Raw genomic sequence first — 22,791 nt, 5'->3', positions numbered from 1 at the left:
AGGAAATTAACCGTTCAATCACATAGTGTAGGCCTATTTCTCCCACTGTGTCTAGGAAATGAACCGTTCTAAACAACATCACATAGTGTAGGCCTATTTCTCCCACTGTGTCTAGGAAATGAACCGTTCTAAACAACATCACATAGTGTAGGCCTATTTCTCCCACTGTGTCTAGGAAATGAACCGTTCAAAACAACATCACATAGTGTAGGGCCTATTTCTCCCACTGTGTCTAGGAAATGAACCGTTCTAAACAACATCACATAGTGTAGGCCTATTTCTCCCACTGTGTCTAGGAAATGAACCGTTCTAAACAACATCACATAGTGTAGGCCTATTTCTCCCACTGTGTCTAGGAAATGAACCGTTCTAAACAACATCACATAGTGTAGGCCTATTTCTCCCATTGTGTCTAGGAAATGAACCGTTCAATCACATAGTGTAGGCCTATTTCTCCCACTGTGTCAGGAAATGAACCGTTCTAAACAACATCACATAGTGTAGGCCTATTTCTCCCACTGTGTCTAGGAAATGAACAGTTCAAAACAACATCACATAGTGTAGGGCCTATTTCTCCCATTGTGTCTAGGAAATGAACCGTTCTAAACAACATCACATAGTGTAGGCCTATTTCTCCCATTGTGTCTAGGAAATGAACCGTTCAAAACAACATCACATAGTGTAGGCCTATTTCTCCCACTGTGTCTAGGAAATGAACCGTTCTAAACAACATCACATAGTGTAGGCCTATTTCTCCCATTGTGTCTAGGAAATGAACCATTCTAAACAACATCACATAGTGTAGGCCTATTTCTCCCACTGTGTCTAGGAAATGAACCGTTCTAAACAACATCACATAGTGTAGGGCCTATTTCTCTCACTGTGTCTAGGAAATGAACTATTCTAAACAACATCACATAGTGTAGGCCTATTTCTCCCACTGTGTCTAGGAAAGGAACCGTTCAATCACATAGTGTAGGCCTATTTCTCCCACTGTGTCTAGGAAATGAACCGTTCAAAACAACATCACATAGTGTAGGCCTATTTCTCCCACTGTGTCTTGGAAATGAACCGTTCTAAACAACATCACATAGTGTAGGCCTATTTCTCCCACTGTGTCAGGAAATGAACCGTTTAAAACAACATCACATAGTGTAGGCCTATTTCTCCCACTGTGTCTAGGAAATGAACCGTTCTAAACAACATCACATAGTGTAGGCCTATTTCTCCCACTGTGTCAGGAAATGAACCGTTCTAAACAACATCACATAGTGTAGGCCTATTTCTCCCACTGTGTCTAGGAAATGAACCGTTCTAAACAACATCACATAGTGTAGGCCTATTTCTCCCACTGTGTCTAGGAAATGAACCGTTCTAAACAACATCACATAGTGTAGGCCTATTTCTCCCACTGTGTCAGGAAATCAACCGTTCTAAACAACATCACATAGTGTAGGCCTATTTCTCCCACTGTGTCTAGGAAATGAACCGTTCTAAACAACATCACATAGTGTAGGCCTATTTCTCCCACTGTGTCTAGGAAATGAACCGTTCTAAACAACATCACATAGTGAAGGCCTATTTCTCCCACTGTGTCTAGGAAATGAACCGTTCTAAACAACATCACATAGTGTAGGCCTATTTCTCCCACTGTGTCAGGAAATGAACCGTTCTAAACAACATCACATAGTGTAGGCCTATTTCTCCCACTGTGTCTAGGAAATGCTCTGGCTACTTGATCCTGTGAATCCCCTGAAAGGAGAACTCCATACTTAGATAAAGCAGAACAACAGCGAACATGGGCCCTTGTATTTCCTCTAGCCTGGTGATATCATGGTTGTAGTATCTTTTGATGCTTCTTAGATCGAGGACTGCAGACACTTAGAATAACATTACAGGAATGCACCTGGCGTAAGCTACCTGAGGCTTTTTTGAGCACGGTTATATTGCAGACATTTAAAGGGCTATGGAAAGCGGAAAGAACATTTGATATTGAGTCAATACTGCCATAATACTTAACTATACCAGGTTACTACAATGCTGATATCATGTTACAGTATGAGGTCATTGGGTCAACAGATCACGCCACAGTGTTCCATGAGTCATCACTGACCTTATGTTTAGATAGGTCAACATCTGCAAGTTGATGATGGCTTCAGGTATGCATTTGATGCAGTTGTGGTAGAGGTTGAGCGACTCAAGGGGGGCGAACAGACACACCTCTGGAGGGATCTCTGTGAGCCTGTTCTTTGACAGATCTGGGGGAGGGACAGACAAGAGACAGACAGCAGGTGAGGGTCATGGGTACACAGGGACTACATACTGTCATACATGTATGGTCAAATTATTCATCAAGTAGCACAGATCAGGTGTTGGCTACTGTATCAGGATGTAATGTAAAAAAGATCCAAACAACAGTCTCTCCTGAAGCTGTTATACACTCTTAGAAAAAAGGGTTCTTAGGCTGACCCAATAGGAGAACCCTTTTGGGTTTTAAATGGAACCCAAAAGGGTTCTACCTGGAACCAAAAAGGGTTCTTCAAAGGGTTCTCCTATGGGTCGGATGAAATCCTCTGGGAGAGTAAATTGATTCCAGGCAGTCTTGACTGGTCAATATGTCTGAATGAGTGATCAATGGGAACATGGCATGTTTCTCAAAGACAGCTGAAATTACACAGTTCTATTCCACACAGACTCTAGCACACAGTCATATCCATTTCCAGATCCAGTCACAGTCTTTCCCATATCGATATATCGATTCAATGAGAGTAGTCTGGCAACTCCTCTGCTTGTGTCTGTGTAAAAGCTGTTGACCCAAATTCTGCATCAAACCAAAATGAACCTGGGTCCTTTGGTGTTTCCTGGACATTTGTGGCGCTGTTGCAGTGGATACTTTCATCAAGTAGAGCCAGGAATTTACTAGCCACAGGTTGGTGAACCGGAGACAGTTAATCAGTCAGAGTTCAGTCCTCATCATGAATGGCACATTATAATACCTTATAGACTTCAATGACAGGTAATACTCTGCTAAGATGAGAGGTTAAGGCAGGGGTTCTCAAACTTTTTGGGGCCGGGGACCACTTTTGTGTGAGCAAATTCATCAGGGACCCCCTCATAATCACAACGCAACACGAGTGAGATAAAAATAGCCACAAAACATCACTGCTCTAGAGGAGATCTGCATGGAGGAATGGGCCAAAATACCAGCAACAGTGTGTGAAAACCTTGTGAAGACTTACAGAAAACGTTTGACCTCTGTCATTGCCAACAAAGGGTATATAACAAAGTATTGAGATAAACTTTTGTTATTGACCAAATACTTATTTTCCACCATAATTTGCAAATAAATTCATTAAAAATCCTACAATGTGATTTTCTGGAATTTTTTTTCTCATTTTGTCTGTCATAGTTGAAGTGTACCTATGATGAAAATTACAGGCCTCTCTCATCTTTTTAAGTGGGAGAACTTGCACAATTGGTGGCTGACTAAATACTTTTTTGCCCCACTGTATATATATATATATATATATATATATACACATACACAGTTGAAGTCGGAAGTTTGCATACACCTTAGCCAAATACATTTAACCTTAGTTTTTCACAATTCCTGACATTTAATCCTAGTAAAAATGCCCTGTTTTAGGTCAGTTAGGATCACCACTTTATTTTAAGAATGTGAAATGTCAGAATAATAGTTGAGAGAATTATTTATTTCAGCTTTTATTTCTTTCATCACATTCCCAGTGAGTCAGAAATGTATATACACTCAATTAGTATTTGGTAGCATTGCCTTTAAATTGTTTAACTTGGGTCGAACGTTTCGGGTAGCCTTCCACAAGCTTCCCACAATATGTTGGGGGAATTTTGGCCCATTGCTCCTGACAGAGCTGGTGTGACTGAGTCAGGTTTGTAGGCCTCCTTACTCGCACACGCTTTTTCAGTTCTGCCCACATATTTTCTATAGGATTGAGGTTAGGGCTTTGTGATGGCCACTCCAATACCTTGACTTTGTTGTCCTTAAGCCATTTTGCCACAACTTTGGAAGTATGCTTGGGGTCATTGTCCATTTGGAAGCTTTAACTTCCTGACTGATGTCTTGAGATGTTGCTTCAATATATCCACATAATTTTCCTACCTCATGATACCATCTATTTTGTGAAGAGCAGCAGTCCCTCCTGCAGCAAAGCACCCCCACAACATGATGCTGCCACCCCCGTGCTTCACGGTTGGGATGGTGTTCTTCGGCTTGCAAGCATCCCCCTTTTTCCTTCAAACATAATGATGGTCATTATGGCCAAACAGTTCTATTTTTGTTTCATCAGACCAGAGGACATTTCTCCAAAAAGTATGATCTTTGTCCCCATGTGCAGTTGCAAACCGTAGGCTGGCTTTTTTATGGCGGTTTTGGAGCACTGGCTTATTCCTTGCTGAGCGGTCTTTCAGGTTATGTCGATATAGGACTCGTTTTACTGTGGATATAGATACTTTTGTACCTGTTTTCTCCAGCATCTTCACAAGGTCCTTTGCTGTTGTTCTGGGATTGATTTGCACTTTTCGCACCAAAGTACATTAATCTCTAGGAGACAGAACGCGTCTCCTTCCTGAGCGGAATGACGGCTGCGTGGTCCCATGGTGTTTATACTTGCATACTATTGTTTGTACAGATGAACATGGTACCTTCAGGCGTTTGGAAATTGCTCCCAAGGATGACCTTTTTCTGAGGTCTTGGCTGATTTCTTTGGATTTTCCCATGATGTCAAGCAAAGAGGCACTGAGTTTGAAGGTAGGCCTTGAAATACATCCACAGGTACACCTCCAATTGACTCAAATTATGTCAATTAGCACATCAGAAGCTTCTAAAGCAATGCCATCATTTTCTGGAATTTTCCAAGCTGTTTAAAGACACAGTCAACTTAGTGTATGTAAACTTCTGACCCACTGGAATTGTGATACAGTGAATTATAAGTGAAATAATTTGTCTGTAAACAATTGTTGGAAAAATTACTTGTGTCATGCACAAAGTACATGTCCTAACCTTCTTGTCAAAACTATAGTTTGTTAACAATACATTTGTGGAGTGGTTGAAAAACGAGTTTTAATGACTGCAACATAAGTGTATGTAAACTTCCCACTTCAACTGAAAATATATATATTTTTATAGATCTGGCTGCGGACCACCTTCAGTACCACTGACCTCACTTTGAGAACCCCTGGTGTAAAGAGAGCATAATTATGTTGCCCTCGTTCACAGTAATATTTTGCTGAATTAATTAGACTCACAGGGCTTACTCATTTCATGGGTCATGAAACGGTGCGTAATGAGAAGAATGACTGATAAAGAGAGGTGGAGAAAAGAGAAGCGAGAGAGACAGCCGTGAAGAACAGGTCACTGCCCCTTTCAGATAAGATTGTATTGTTGTGATGCAGTAGGCCCTCTGTCCAATAATTGATGTGATGGCGAGTGGAGTGCCTGGCACATTGTACTGTACCCCTCAGCCTCAGCTCCAGCCTCAGCTCCAGCCTCAGCTCCATCCCCAGCCACCACTGCCTCTCGGAGAACCAATGAATAAGATGATGTCTGGAGGAGGAGCCTCCTCCTCCACCCCCTGGAACAGACTCACTGCAGCTCCTCCATTCACAAATTACACGGTCTGCAATACAGCTACTGTACCTACCTACTGCACCACTCTCCATTCACAACAAGCTGCCTACTCTAGTTTACCACCTCCTCAATTCCTCACACACTATTCTACCACAACCACACTGTGCGTTACAAACAACTGCTATTCCGTCACATGGTTCATGCACAATGTGGAATGATCACTATAGCTCTGTTCACTGCACATTCTGTCTATTCTAACAACGTCTACATACAGTATCTTCCTGTGAATGTAACTGTAATGTAAGAGGCCTATCAGTGTCTGATCCCATACATGAGTAGTCTAGGCTCTGCATATGTGTCCCTCACTCTGTGAAGGAGAGTTCTGCAGTGCTCGTGAAGGAACTGTGAAGGCCCTGGCTACCGATACCATGGCAACCACACGCAGAGAGGAGGGGAGCGGCAAGCTACTGAATCTGCAAGACGCTCACATGAGGGGACGTGTGTATATGCCTTGATACGCGTGTCTGTGTTTGCTTCAGTAGTGCATGCTTACATGCAAAGGAGGGAAGGAGGTTGTGCTGATACAACTGATTTCTAAATGAAACTAAAACAAAGGTTGAGCTCCTCAAACACAGAGGGAGTTGGTTCCTGAGCAATCTAACAAACTGACCCCAGCCCTGTGTCTGTATGTAGGAGTGAGTGTTCAGCATGGTGAGTAGGAGGGTGTTGTCTGCCAAAACAATGCTGGCTATTTAATTAGAGGGCAGAGACGGCAGGACTAAAGCTTTATCTCTAGGCCACTCGCAGGCCTTGGCAGACTACTTGATATTATGGTCTTGTTTTTCTCTCATCACTAATCTCAAAGCCAAGACTGCATAAAGATGCCCAATGGATCCTTGCATTCAAACAAGCTCAAATCCAGATATTTTCTTGTCTTTCTGTACATCCTTAACCTGTAAAAGCCCAACCAGGATGAATTCCAATTGCATCTCCTCCACTCATGAGAGACGTATTCCTTTCTTTCAGGTTTTCTGGAATTACCAGTCAGGCAAATGATAATAGGAACCTGGGGCTACCATCCAGTCAGATCTCACATGGCAGAGACAAGACATCAAAGGCAACGTGGGATCACAGCAAACATCAATGCTAGTCAGATCCCACTGTTTATCACACACATTGTAGCTCAGTATTGTAGCTCTGTTCAGAGAGAAAGAGCTGTTGTGGATGAACATAAGGGGGCCATCTCTGAGTAAGCCTGTTATAAATTGCAGCATTTACTGTGTGGGAGACATTTCCATAAGGAAGTGTTTGTGTTTAACTCCGTTCCTGAGGCAGAGTTCTGAGGCGGGAAGATGGATACATCATTGCTCCATCACACAACTAATGAAATGTGACAAAAACTCCAATAACCTCGTCAGAGTTAGGGCTGGCACAATTACCGTATAACCGACGGTTATGGATGAAGACTGTCATGAAATAAAATAACAGTCTTAACCGTTTAAAAATACAGGATATATTTTTTTTTTACAGACAGTTGACTGATGACGGGACAGCCAGGCATTCGTGCAGTTGAGTCCGTTTCCGCTGTAACATGGGTTCTTAACAACATGACGAAACTGTTGCTGCTTGCTGAAACAAGAAACTAGCGGAACGAGTCTTCGGTTGCCTAGGCAACGGCCCCCACAATGCCGCAGCAGCACACAGAAATATAATTCATTCTAATTTCTAGCATTATATTTCTATGGCAGCACATGCAGTCAGGAGCGAAGGAGAGGAGAAAAGGTGTGTCTAAAAAAAAAAATTTGTACGTATTACGGAGACCGCGGTCATTTTGGCTGGCCAAATGTCATAACCCTACTCAGAGCAGATGTCAACATGCACACTGCATCAAAGACTCTGTAGCACAGGGAACACAATCTACATTCCAGTGAGATTGGTCCTCGTGAAATTTACCTGCACATATTCAAATATACAGTGGACTCAGAAAGTATTCAGACCCCTTGACTTTTTACACATTTTGTTACGTTACAGCCTTATTCAAAAATGGATTCAATAGTTTTCTCCCCCTCATCAATCTACACACACAATACCCCATAATGACAAAGCAAAAACTGGTTTTTAGAAATTTAATAAAAATACAAAAAAACTGAAATATCACATTTACATTAGTATTCAGACCCTTTACTCAGTACTTTGTTGAAGCACCTTTGGCAGCGTTTACAGCCTCGAGTCTTCTTGGGTATAACGGTACAAGTTTGGCACACCTGTATTTGGGGAGTTCATCCCATTCTTCTCTGCAGATCCTCTCAAGCTCTGTCAGGTTGGATGGGGAGCGTCGCTGCACAGCTATTTTCAGGTCTCTCCATAGATGTTTGATCGGGTTCAAGTCTGGGCTCTGGCTGGGCCACTCAAGGACATTCAGAGACCTGTCCCGAAGCTACTCCTTCGTTGTCTTGGCTGTGTGCTTAGGGTCGTTGTCCTGTTGGAAGGTGAATATCGCCCCAGTCTGAAGTTCTGAGCGCTCTGGAGCAGGTTTTTATCAAGGATCTCTGTGTACTTTGCTCTGTTCATCTTTCCCTCGATCCTGACTAGTCTCCCAGTCCCTGCCGCTGAAAAACATCCCCACAGCATGATGCTGCCACCACCATGCTTCACCGTAGGGATCATGCCAGGTTTCCTCCAGATGTGACACTTGGCATTCAGGTCAAAGAGTTCAATTTATTTATTTTTATTTTACCTTTATTTAACTAGGCAAGTCAGATAAGAACAAATTCTTATTTTCAATGACGGCCTAGGAACAGGAGCAATCTTGTTTCTCATAGTGTGAGAGTCCTTTAGGTGCCTTCTGGCAAACTCCAAGCGGGCTGTCATGTGCCTTTTACTGAGGATTGGCTTCCGTCTGGCCACTCTACCATAAAGGCTTGATTGGTGGAGTGCTGCAGAGACGGTTGTCCTTCTGGAAGGTTCTCTCATCTTCACAGAGGAACTCTGGAGCTCTGTCAGAGTGACCATTGGGTTCTTGGTCACCTCCCTGACCAAGGCCCTTCTCCCCTGATTGCTAAGTTTGGCCGGGTGGCCAGCTCTAGGAAGAGACTTGGTGGTTTCAAACTTCTTCCATTTAAGAATGATGGAGGCCACTATGTTCTTGGGGACCTTCAATGCTGCAGAAATGTTTTGGTACCCTTCACCAGATCTGTGCCTCAACACAATCCTGTCTCGGAGCTCTACGGACAATTCCTTTGACCTCATGGCTTGGTTTTTACTCTGACATGCACTGTCAAATGTGGGACCTTTATATAGACAGGTGTGTGCCTTTCCAAATCATGTCCAATCAATTGAATTTACCACAGGTGGAATCAAATCAAGTTGTAGAAACATCTCAAGGATGATCAATGGAAACAGGATGCACCTGAGCTCAATTTCGAGTCTCATAGCAAAGGGTCTAAATACTTATGTAAAGTTATTTCTGTGTTTTATTTATTTACAAAAAAACGAAAAACATGTTTTATCTTTGTCATTATGGGGTATTGTGTGTAGATTAATGATTACAAAAAATCAAAAAACATGTTTTCTCTGTCATTATGGGGTATTGTGTGTAGATTAATGAGGGGAAAAAATAATTTTATACATTTTAGAATAACGCTGTAACAAAATGTGGAAAAAATTAAGGGGTCTGAATAGTTTACGAATGCAATGTAATAAGCCAGTGTCCTCACAAATGGTGTAGAATAATGCTAATTACCTTGACAGGTGAACTTGACCCACTTCATCAGTGAGAAGGAATGCAGGTTAATCAGCTAGGGTGTGATTAGTGATTACCATAATAGTGAGGAGTCTTTTCCTGTACCTCACCAGTCAGCCACCAAACCCACAGCAGTACCAGCCCTGTTCCTCTCCTCCCGCCTGCAGGAAACCTGGTGGCACCTCATTAAATATTCAGATGGCAGCCCATTCAGTGAGGTCAGAATACGATTGGCATGCATATGAGAGACAGAGTGAGAGATAGGAAGAGTGTGAGAGAGGGGGGAGAGAGAGACAAGAAGAAACAGAAAGAGGAAGAGAGAGAGAGAGAGAGCAGGCCTAGATTCCAGTCCGTCTTGGATAGAGAGTGGAGCCAGCCCCTACACATCATCATGACAGTTGGGAAAGGGGGTGTCCCCACACCAAACTGTATTACCCACAACTCCTGCTCCCCATTCTCTATGTATATGTGAAATCCCCTTCCTGCGTGCTCCATGTCTTAGAGTCCCATTGATTTTCTCCACACCCTATCCATCAACATGGCTGTAGACATGTAGAGCACAACACCAAGAGGAATCATTCAGAGCCACACAGGAGAAGCAGACAACAGTTCTTCAACCTAAGATAATGCTAATGCAGAGCCCCATTCTTTTCACGGACAGAAATGAATGATCTAGTAATGATATAACACATGTTTGTTAGTGATAATCATTTTAACAAGGATCAAAGCAGAAGTGTCCTAGACCTGGCAACGCAGTCCTCGGCTTTGGCATGTGACGTGACAAAGCGAATTCGACAGACATGTCATAACGTTCCTCATACAGACAGGCAGACAGGCAGCATGGAGAGGCAGTGATGGGAACCCCATGTGACAGTGACATCTCTAATCCTCAACCTCCTGTCCCTCACTGCACAGCCAGAGAGAAAGGGCCCGTGATGCCTTAGAGGACTGCTGTATAACCCTGGTCTGCCTGGCTACATCACAGAGAGCTAGCCAGGCAAATACACCAATATCTTATACCAAGTCTAATGGTGGTGGGCAAACGCACAAACACATCAACCCCTGTTACTGCTAGTAATTGAGCTTGTAGAGAAGTCACAGTGCCCTATTTCACAGCCTTTCAGGTGGAGGGCTGTGTGGAGGGGCTGATGATGATGGAGGGGGCAGGGGGGAAAGCTATCGTTTCAGCTGTGTACCAGAGGGGGTATAATCCCCCCGCCCCACGTCACTCCTCCAGGGACCTCTCTATCCACAGCAGGGTCACCCTCTCAGTGGAAGATGGGGAGAGGAGAGGGAGAAGGGGATGGTGTATATCACTCTATATCACACTATATCACTCCCCCTCACAACCGGCGGATGTATCATTACACCTCCCCAGAGACCGAGCTGCAAATGGATGCTTGTAGGTCTCCTCCATTACTCCATCAGCCAGAGGGGAGATAAAAGGCCCACGGTATTGCTTTGGGGCAGTAGACCCCAACAGAGATACAACCCCCTCCCCTTGTTATTCACCCCAACCTTGGGCTACGTCCTTTATTTTGAGGTGATTTAGTCCGTATGAAAAATACTCCTGACCAAGGTCAGAAGATAATGTCAAGATAATGTTTGACCTTGCGCCCAAATCGCATCAACATTTTGAAGATTGCGAGTCGATTCACTCTTTGACAACTGTGATGAATTAGGCCTGGTCACACACAGTTAAGAAACATTGACATTTTCTAAAGAAACGGTGTGTTTATTCACACAAACATTCCCATATACTCATGCCTTAAACACACACATGCACTCTGATGTGTGTGTGTGTGGTGGGGATGTATCTCTGCTGATGCAGGTTTAATTGGCCCATTTGAGCCTGTGTGTGATGGAGCCTGAGCTCTGGATAATCATGGGCTGACACAGTAATTACAGACCTGTGTGAGGAGCTGCACAGCCCCTGGTAAAGACACACACACACACACACAGACATACACAGCCCAGCTCAATTATGACATATTACATACGATTACAGCAGCTACATCAGCACCAATTAAACTATTTAGCAACACATTCATTGGCTTAATTGAATAGCATAAGTCCATAGCTATTGGGAAGTACTGTATGTAGAGTCGCACATGGATTCAGGAACATACACAAATTGATCTCTGTTCTCTCTCACACGAACACATAGCCTCCTGTCTTTATCTCTGTTCTCTCCCACACGAACACATAGCCTCCTATCTTTATCTCTGTCTCTCCCACACGAACACATAGCCTCCTATCTTTATCTCTGTTCTCTCCCACACGAACACATAGCCTCCTATCTTTATCTCTGTTCTCTCCCACACGAACACATAGCCTCCTGTCTTTATCTCTGTTCTCTCCCACACGAACACATAGCCTCCTGTCTTTATCTCTGTTCTCTCCCACACGAACACATAGCCTCCTGTCTTTATCTCTGTTCTCTCCCACACGAACACATAGCCTCCTGTCTTTATCTCTGTCTCTCCCACACGAACACATAGCCTCCTGTCTTTATCTCTGTTCTCTCCCACACGAACACATAGCCTCCTGTCTTTATCTCTGTTCTCTCCCACACGAACACATAGCCTCCTGTCTTTATCTCTGTTCTCTCCCACACGAACACATAGCCTCCTGTCTTTATCTCTGTCTCTCCCACACGAACACATAGCCTCCTATCTTTATCTCTGTTCTCTCCCACACGAACACATAGCCTCCTATCTTTATCTCTGTTCTCTCCCACACGAACACATAGCCTCCTGTCTTTATCTCTGTTCTCTCCCACACGAACACATAGCCTCCTGTCTTTATCTCTGTCTCTCAGACACAAACACATAGCCTCCTGTCTTTATCTCTGTTCTCTCCCACACGAACACATAGCCTCCTGTCTTTATCTCTGTTCTCTCCCACACGAACACATAGCCTCCTGTCTTTATCTCTGTTCTCTCCCACACGAACACATAGCCTCCTGTCTTTATCTCTGTCTCTCCCACACGAACACATAGCCTCCTGTCTTTATCTCTGTTCTCTCCCACACGAACACATAGCCTCCTGTCTTTATCTCTGTCTCTCCCACACGAACACATAGCCTCCTGTCTTTATCGCTGTCTCTCAGACACAAACACATAGCCTCCTATCTTTATCTCTGTTCTCTCCCACACGAACACATAGCCTCCTGTCTTTATCTCTGTTCTCTCCCACACGAACACATAGCCTCCTGTCTTTATCTCTGTTCTCTCCCACACGAACACATAGCCTCCTGTCTTTATCTCTGTCTCTCCCACACGAACACATAGCCTCCTGTCTTTATCTCTGTCTCTCAGACACAAACACATAGCCTCCTGTCTTTATCTCTGTCTCTCCCACACGAACACATAGCCTCCTGTCTTTATCTCTGTTCTCTCCCACACGAACACATATCCTCCTGTCTTTATCTCTGTTCTCTCCCACATGAACACATAGCCTCCTGTCTTTATCTCTGTTCTCTCCCACACGAACACATAGCCTCCTGTCTTTATCTCTGTTCTCTCCCACACGAACACATAGCCTCCTGTCTTTATCTCTGTTCTCTCCCACACGAACACATAGCCTCCTGTCTTTATCTCTGTCTCTCAGACACAAACACATAGCCTCCTGTCTTTATCTCTGTCTCTCCCACACGAACACATAGCCTCCTGTCTTTATCTCTGTCTCTCAGACACAAACACATAGCCTCCTGTCTTTATCTCTGTTCTCTCCCACACGAACACATAGCCTCCTGTCTTTATCTCTGTTCTCTCCCACACGAACACATAGCCTCCTGTCTTTATCTCTGTTCTCTCCCACACGAACACATAGCCTCCTGTCTTTATCTCTGTTCTCTCCCACACGAACACATAGCCTCCTGTCTTTATCTCTGTTCTCTCCCACACGAACACATAGCCTCCTGTCTTTATCTCTGTTCTCTCCCACACGAACACATAGCCTCCTGTCTTTATCTCTGTTCTCTCCCACACGAACACATAGCCTCCTGTCTTTATCTCTCTTCTCTCCCACACGAACACATAGCCTCCTGTCTTTATCTCTGTTCTCTCCCACACGAACACATAGCCTCCTGTCTTTATCTCTGTTCTCTCAGACACAAACACAGACACATCTAGACAGACAAAAGTGCTCTCTCTTTCACTCACACACACACACACACACACACACACACACACACACACACACACACACACACACACACACACACACACACACACACACACACACACACACACACACACACACACACACACACACACACACACACACACACACACACACACACACACACACACACACCCTAATGTGAGGCTTAAGGCACAGCTTCAGCAGCCAGTAAAGGCTTTGCTGCCAATTCTGTGCTGATAGCTAGTCTTCCAACATGCATCATTCATGTTGTACAGCATAGGTGAGCCTTGATTTCAAATACGTGTGTCTACCCATGTTACCGGCTCATCCCTATCCTGTGATGTCAGAGCGCAGGAGCGCTGTATGGGAGCGGTGAGAGAGCAGCCCTTCATCTAAAAGGCTTTTGTTCTCTCACATGGCCCAGGCACACAGGACCAAGCTCCCCTAACTCTGATTTTCAGCAGAACAACAAATCCCAGACAGACACATGAATCTGAGGGCCCACAGACACCGACTTGATGACATACAGACTGTAGAGAGGAGGAGACAGACTGGCCAGACAGACATGAGGGAGAGGTGAGGAGAGAGACAGACTCAAGCATCTCTCTTCTGATGATATGCGCAGGAAGACAACGGTTGGTGGATGTGCTGTGAATCTAAAGGCTCATCTCTCCCATGAAATCAACCAAACTGACAGACACGTTCCAAAGTCAAAACATAGTCAGCCCTTCTCATATGTTGGCCCAGGCCCACTTCTAGACTTAGACCTGGAGGGTATGAAGGGGACCCCCTGCTGGGCTCAACAAAGGTCTGGCCACTCGTGTTTGGAGAACATTTGAAGCACAAGGGTCGATGGGGAAGGGGGTGGGGAGAAGGGTGATGCTCTGCTTTTGTGATGCTGTCCATTTCTCTGTCTCCATCCTTGCCTCTGACCAAACGCCATCTGTGGCATAAGTAGGCAGCCAGGCAGACAGACAGGCAGACATCTGTTAATGCCCAAAGAGCTCAAGCAGAACAGGGCCGGCAAGGCTGACTACCCCCCAGGCAAACCACTAGGCGGACTACCCCCAGCCAAACCACCAGTATGACTACCCCCCAGGTAAACCACCAAGCTGACTGACTACCCTCCAGCCAAACCACCAAGCTGACTACCTACCCCCCAGTTAAACCACCAGGCTGACTACACCCCAGCCAAACCACCAGGCTTGACTACCCCCCAGCCAAACCACCAGGCTGACTACGCCCCAGCCAAACCACCAGGCTTGACTACCCCCCAGCCAAACCACCAGGCTTGACTACCCCCCAGCCAAACCACCAGGCTGACTACACCCCAGTTAAACCACCAGGCTGACTACCCCCCAGCCAAACCACCAGGCTGACTACCCCCCAGCCAAACCACCAGGCTGACTACCCCCCAGCCAAACCACCAGGCTGAAGCCTCTTCATCAAGTCAGGAAAGGACATTCAAAGTGGGGTGGCAAGTAGCCTAGTGGTTGGAGCGTTGGGCCAGTAACCGAAAGGTTGCTCGATCGAATCCCCGAGCTGACAAGGTAAAAATCTGTCGTTCTGCCCCTGAACAAGGCAGTTAACCCACTGTTCCTAGGCCGTCATTGTCAATAAGAATTTGTTCTTAACTGACTTGCCTAGATAAATAAAGATTACATTTTTTTTTTAAGTAAAAGTAATAAAGCCTGACTGGTATGGATGCTGAGAGCAGAAAAAGGTTGAATTAACAAGTATGTTGTGAATGTAAATAGGAAATGCCCCCGCCATTCCTTGTCCAGTGGCTGTTGTCTATCGTCTCGCAAAATAATGATATAAATGCGCCTTAAGTTAGGCTTGATATGTAGAGTCTTTATTATCCCAAAGGGGCAATTCATTTTGCAGCACGTATTGAGAAACACAATGACAATAAAAATAGAAAGACAGTATATGCAGCAATACGTACACAGCACACAATACTACGACAGCTAGTTTAGGAAGCTGATTGAAGCTGGAATGAAGGCGAGTGTAGACCTGTTAGTTTTAAACTTAGGGAGCCCGTATCTGCGCTCTGAGGGAAGAATCGTAAATTAATCAAATAAGGAATACTCTAAGCAGTCCCTCAGAATGGACTGCCTATAGGCAAGGCTTGATATTAGTGTAGGTATGAGCTAGACTTAACCAAACCATGACATTTAGCTTGTACTATCTGGTTGTACCATCAGATAATTACCCCTCAGGTAGAGTGGTGGAATAAATCCTCACTTAGCCAAAGGCATTGATGCGCTAGGCTGCAAAATGGCTGACTTGTTTCACAAAGGTTAGGGTAGGACATTGTTGGTTGATGAAGGACAGACGCAAATGTCCCTTTTAACTAGAACATTTCCCTTCAATTCAGTTTGTGTGAATTCCATCTTACAACGTAACACGTCGCATAATTCACTGTAATAGAATTCTCAGCAGTCTGAAGAACACCAGACAAGGCCACAACAGAAACAGAGGGTGACAGTGAGAGCTCTTCTATGTTAGCATAGGCCTACATCCTTTGGCTGGATTTAACTTACAAATATCAGAATGGGCATTACATGTAACGCAAAGCCACAAAGTCATAAAATCTGATTTTAAACCTAATCCTAACATTAACCACCCTGATGCCTAACCCTTACTTAAATTAAGACCAAAAGCACATTTTATTTTTCATTCATTTTTACAATTTAGACAACTTTGACTTTGCAGCTGGCCCATCATTTGGGGCGGCAGGTATTCTAGTGGTTAGAGTGTTGGGCCTGTAACCGAAAGGTTGCTAGATCGAATCCCCGAGCTGACAAGGTAAAAATCTATCGTCCTGCCCCTGAACAATGCAGATAACCCACTGTTCCTAGGCCGTCATTGTAAATAAGAATTTGTTCTTAACTGACTTGCCTAGTTAAATAAAGGTTAAGAATAAATAAAAATCTAGTGGAAATTGCTCAGTCCTGCCTCCAGGACAAAACTCATCCCAATAAACATCAACCTGCGGACTAACATTGATTAGTATCACTTAATACAAAGCAGCATAGAATGTATACAATCATTTGTTTTGAACTGACAATATTCTGTCACTGTCAAAGTACAATCTTAATTTAGAGAGTAGTAGTGATGGGGGCGGATAAATCGATACTGTAACATATCGGGATATTATGTCCTATAATATATCGTATTGTTTTGACAATATCGGAATATTGTTTTTGCGCTAGTTGGCTGTACCTGCACTAAAACTCAATTTTAAATAGAGAGACAATTAGTTTTCAGCACTTCTATTTCCATGGCTGATCAAAACTCTCATGGCTCACTCTGCAGCAGACATATGGGGAACAACATATGTTTGGAACATCACAATAAAATCACAGTATCGAATCACAATACACATAGAATCGTGAGAATCACAATACATATAGAATCGTGAGAATCACAATACATATAGAATCGTGAGAATCACAATACGTACACGTAGACTTGATTAACAAAATATCCAACAATAGAACTCCAAGTGCAGACAAACATCCTGATCTGGCTGGCATGTGTTCAGACTTTTTGTTATTTGTTTTCAGGCAAGCATATCTAAAAAGGATCATACACAAACACAGTTTCCAAACAAGTCCCTGGTTTCAGAGGAACTGAGAGTCTTCCTTTGCAGAACAAAGTCAAAGTAGCATGGGTTTTAAGTGTGGATCAGCCTGTTTAGAAACCTCATGGTCATTTGACACATGGGTGTCTGTCTGGACTCCCCACCTTTAACAGTTAAGCATTGATTTCCTCGCCCACTGTGTCTGTCTGCCCATCTTCACCCAGGGAGATAGGATAGAGGTGAGGGAGCCAGGGAGGCTTGGTTGGAATGCTGCACACAGTGCTCCCTCCCGATAGCACTGTGTGGTTTCAAGTTTCGAAGTTGATTAGCCACGTGAACAGGATACGACAGGTGTAAAACAGTATCCTTAAATTCTTTCTTGAGAGCTCTTTCCCAACAATACAGTGATAATAATAACAATAATAATAATAAATATAGATAATAAAAGAAAAAACACACAAAGTACGATATTAGTTGAAAAAACATGAGAATGCAAGTATATACAGGTCTGTATCTTATTCAATATTCAGGGGTACTGGAGTGGTTGAGGTGGGTTTATACATAAAAATGTACTGGTAGTAGATGGCGCCGAAGACCATGGCTGATGTTTTACATTCTCCCAACCAATTGTGCAATTTGGTTATTTTTTTTGCATTTTGTATAACTTATTGTGTACATAATGTTGCTGCTACCATCTCTTATGACCGAAAATAACTTCTGTACATCAGCAAAGCGATTACTAACCACAGACTAGAAGAAACGTTTTCCTTTAACGAGTCTGACGAGAAAGATATCCCGCTTTCACTGGAACAGGCCCAGATCCACGCCTTTTGCGTAAAAAAAGATGCCAGAAAAGGGGACGCCGATCGGGGATCCTTCTGAAAATCCAGAGGCTAGCGAGCAAACTCCCAATGCCTTCCATTCTTCTTGCTAACGTGCAATCGTTAGAAAATAAAATTGATGACCTAATATTAAGATTATCCTACCAACGGGACATTAAAAACTGCAACATCTTATGTTTCACCGAGACGTGGCTGAAAGAAGAAATTGACAATATAGAGCTGGAGTGATTTTCCATGCACCGGCATAACAGAGACGCTACCTCTGGTAAGACGAGGGGTGGGGGTGTGTGTCTTTTTGTTAATAACAGCTGGTGTGTGATGTCTAATATTAAAGAAGTCTTGAGGTATTGCTCTCCTGAGGTAGAGTACATTATGATAAGCTGTCGACCGCATCTACCAAGAGAGTTCTCATCTGTATTATTCATAGCCGTCTATTTACCACCATAAAGCGAAGCTGGCACTAAGACCGCTCTCAACCAACTCCATAAGGCCATAAACAAAGAAGAAAATGCTCACCAAGAAGCGGCGCTCCTAGTGGCCGGGGTCTTTAATGCAGGGAAACTTAAATAAGTTTTACCAAATTTTTACCAGCATGTCACATGTGCAACCAGGGGGGAAAAATCCACACAGAGATGCATACAAAGCTCTCCCCCACCCTCCATTTGGCAAATCTGACCATAATTCTATCCTACTGATTCCTGCTTACAAGCAAAAACTAAAGCAAGAAGTACCAGTGACTCGCTCAATACGGAAGTGGTCAGATGAGACGGATGCTACACTACAGGACTGTTTCGCTAGCACAGACTGGAATAAGTTTCGTGATTCATCCAATGGCATTGAGGAATACACCACCTCAGTCATCGGCTTCATCAATAAGTGCATCGATGACGACGTCCCCAAAGTGACTGTACGTACAGTTGAAGTCGGAAGTTTACATACACTTAGGTCGGAGTCATTAAAACTCGTTTTTCAACCACTCCACAAATTTCTTGTTAACAAACTATAGTTTTGGCAAGTCGGTTAGGACTTTGAAACAACTTTCAAAGTCTGGCACAAGTAATTTTTCCAACAATTGTTTACAGACAGATTATTTCACTTATAATTCACTGTATCATAATTCCAGTGGATCAGAAGTTTACATACACTAAGTTGACTGTGCCTTTAAACAGCTTGGAATATTCCAGAAAATGATGTCATGGCTTTAGAAGCTTCTGATAGGCTAATTGACATCATTTGAGACAATTGGAGGTGTACCTGTGGATGTATTTCAAGGCCTACCTTCAAACTCAGTGCCTCTTTGCTTGACATCATGGGAAAATCAAAAGAAATCAGCCAAGACCTCAGAAAAAATATTGTAGACCTCCACAAGTCTGGTTCATCCTTGGGAGCAATTTCCAAACGCCTGAAGGTACCACGTTCATCTGTAGAAACAATAGTACACAAGTATAAACACCATGGGACCACGCAGCCGTCATACCGCACAGGAAGGAGATGTGTTCTGTCTCCTAGAGATAAACGTACTTTGGCGCGAAAAGTGCAAATCAATCCCAGAACAACAGCAAAGGACCTTGTGAAGATGCTGGGGGAAACAGGTACAAAAGTATCTATATCCACAGTAAAACGAGTCCTATATCGACATAACCAGAAATTCCGTTCAGCAAGGAAGCCACTGCTCCAAAACCGCCATAAAAAAGCCAGACTACGGTTTGCAACTGCACATGGGGACAAAGATCGTACTTTTTTCCTCCGGTCTGATGAAACAAAAATAGAACTGTTTGGCCATGATGACCATTGTTATGTTTGGAGGAAAAAGGGGGATGCTTGCAAGCCAAAGAACACCATCCCAACCGTGAAGCACAGGGGTGGCAGCATCATGTTGTGGGGTTGCTTTGCTGCAGGAGGAACTGGTGCACTTCACAAAATAGATGGCATCATGAGGGAGGAAAATGATGTGGATATATTGAAGCAACATCTCAAGACATCAGTCAGGAAGGTAAAGCTTGGTCGCAAACTGGTCTTCCAAATGGACAATGACTCCAAGCATACTTCCAAAGTTGTGGCAAAATGGCTTAAGGACAACAAAGTCAAGGTATTGGAGTGGCCATCACAAAGCCCTGACCTCAATCCTATAGAAAATGTGTGGGCAGAACTGAAAAAGCGTGTGCGAGCAAGGAGGCCTACAAACCTGACTCAGTTACACCAGCTCTGTCAGGAGGAGTGGGCCAAAATTCCCCCAACATATTGTGGGAAGCTTGTGGAAGGCTACCCAAAACGTTTGACCCAAGTTAAACAATTTAAAGGCAATGCTACCAAATACTAATTGAGTTTATGTAAACTTCTGACCCACTGTGTCACTTGTTAAATCTACTTCAATCAGTGTAGATGAAGGGGAGGAGACCAGTTAAAGAAGGATTTTTAAGCATTGAGACATGGATTGTGTATGTGTGCGATTCAGGGGGTGAATGGGCAAGACAAAAGATGTATGTGCCTATGAATGGGGTATAGTGGTAGGAGCCAGGCGCACCAGTTTGAGTGTGTCAAGAACTGCAACGCTGCTGGGTTTTTCACGCTCAACAGTTTCCTGTGTATATCAAGAATGGTCCACCACTCAAAGGACATCCAGCCAACTTGAGACAACTGTGGGAAGCAATGGCATCAACATGGGCCAGCATCCACTTGACACCTTGTAGAGTTCATGCCCTGACAAATTGAGGCTGTTCTGAGGGCAAAAGGGGGCGCAACTCAATATTAGGAAGGTGTTCTTAATGTTTTGTACACTCAGTGTATATACACATGTAAACAGGTGTAATAGTGACCAGTAGATAGATACTGATGGTAATGGAAATTAATAATCAATGAACAGCAGAATGGTAGTAATAAATCTATTCAATAATCATTTTAGAAGCACCGTAGGTGTGAGGGGTGTGTGTGCACGTGTGGGTGTAAATGTGTGGCGTCAGTAATGAGTATGAGGGTGTATGCGAGTGTGTGTGTGTATGTGTGAGAGTAAGAGTTGAGATCAAATCAAATTTTATTTGTCACATGCGCAGAATACAACAGGTGAAACCGTGAAATGCTTACTTACAAGCCCTTAACCAACAATGCAGTTCAAGAAATAGAGTTAAAATATTTACTAAATAAACTAAAGTAAAAAAATAAATATACTTTTTTTTAAAGTTACACAAGAAAATGACATAACAATAATGAAGGTAAGGTGAGGGTAAGGTGTATGTGTCTGAGTTGGTAGAGACCTGTGGATGAGCATAAAGTCCAGGCTAGTCACGAGAAAGAGCCGTCGATTTCAGACGTTTGAAAAGGCCCGGAGGACGTCGATATCTGCCTTAGTTGGTGCTCACCAAAAAGAAACTATGGCACAACACTGGGCTCGAACTCACAAGGCTCAAAGCCAGAGCGTGCTGCTTAGACCAATGCACCATGGAAGGTCACAAGTCTCTTGCAAGCAGGGAGAGTACTTGATGATGTTTAAAAGGAAACAGCGCATTGTTTTTAATTATTTTGTTTCAAACCTTTCCCAAACCATAGCTCGAACCTTAACCACTCAGAAGTAATACCTAAACTTAACCCTTTGAGTTATTTCTGTTTTAACCCTGTAACCACGCAGAATTAACCCTGTAACCACGCAGAATTAATGGGTAAAACTATGAAATCCGGTTGTAGGGCCTCCCGAGTGACGCAGCAGTCTAAGGCACTGCATCGCAGTGCTTGAGGCGTCACTACAGACCCATGAGGCGACGCACAATTGGCCCAGCGTCGTCAGGGTTAGGGGAGGGTTTGGGTTGGCCGGGATGTTCTTGTCCCATCGCACTCTAGCGATTCCTGTGGCGGGCCGGGCGTATGCACGCTGACACAGTTGCCAGTTGGACAGTGTTTCCTCCGACACATTGGTGCGGCTGGCTTCTGGGTTAAACGAGCAGTGTGGCAAGAAGCAGTGAACAGGCCAACCACCATTGTGGCATCAACAAAACTTGATGATGGAGTTAGAATCGTGCGTGGCCACATAGTCGTGGGTAAAAAGAGAGTACAGGAGAGTTGAGGACCAGCGTGGCAGAGGTGTTGCTGCCTATCCTCACCACCTAGGGTCGGCCGGTCAGGAAGTCCAGCATCCAGTTGCAAAAGGAGGGGTTTAGTCCCAGGGACCCGAGCTTGGTGACAGGCTTGGAGGGCACTATGGTGTTGAACGATGAGCTGTAGTGGATGAACAGAATTATCACATAGGTATCCCACTTGTCTACTGGTTAGAGCCTGTAGGTAAGCATTTCACTGTAATGTCTACACCTGTTGTATTCGGCGCACGTGACAAATAAACTTTGATTTGATTTGAGTGGGCATCGTCTTTAGATCTGTTGGGGTGGTATGCAAATTGAAGTGGGTCTACGGTGTCTGGGTTGATGGACTTGATGTGTGCCATGAGTGGTGCAGTCACCTTCAGGGAAAATCACAAATCAGAATGCAACGAGTGTGGCAGCTTCATGTGTGTATGAACGTTTACGCAAAATGGGAATGAGAAAGTGTTAGTATTCTGGAGCCAGCGGAGTGTGTCTTCATACAGTGCATTCAGAAAGCATTCAGCCCACTTTACTTTTTCCACATGTTGTTACGTTACAGCATTATTCTAAAATTGATCAAATTGTTTGTTTTCCTCATCAATTTACACACAATACCCTAAAATGACAAAGCAAAAACAGGATTTTAGAATTTTTGGAAAACTGAAATATCACATTTACATAAGTATTCAGACCCTTTACTCAATACTTTGTTGAAGCACCTTTGGCAGCGATTACAGCCTCGATTCTTCTTGGGAATGAAGCTACAAGCTTGGCACACCTGTATTTGAGGAGTTTTT

General features: G+C 43.8%; 1 protein-coding gene across 1 annotated transcript in view; it reads right to left on the bottom strand.

Moving 5' to 3' along the window:
- lrch2 (leucine-rich repeats and calponin homology (CH) domain containing 2) overlaps nt 1-22,791 on the bottom strand; it is a 93,274-nt gene that overhangs the window by 59,418 nt on the left and 11,065 nt on the right. Inside the window, exon 2 of the mRNA XM_038964703.1 lies at nt 2,114-2,258. Within this exon, the coding sequence (XP_038820631.1) occupies nt 2,114-2,258 (145 nt within the window). The remainder of the gene's footprint in view (nt 1-2,113; nt 2,259-22,791) is intronic.

The sequence above is a fragment of the Salvelinus namaycush genome, chromosome 26 (genome assembly GCF_016432855.1).
Source record: "Salvelinus namaycush isolate Seneca chromosome 26, SaNama_1.0, whole genome shotgun sequence".
In the NCBI taxonomy this organism is placed as follows: Eukaryota; Metazoa; Chordata; class Actinopteri; order Salmoniformes; family Salmonidae; genus Salvelinus; species Salvelinus namaycush.
Note: the sequence above shows the minus strand (reverse complement) of the source record. Positions and strands in the feature narration are given on the sequence as shown.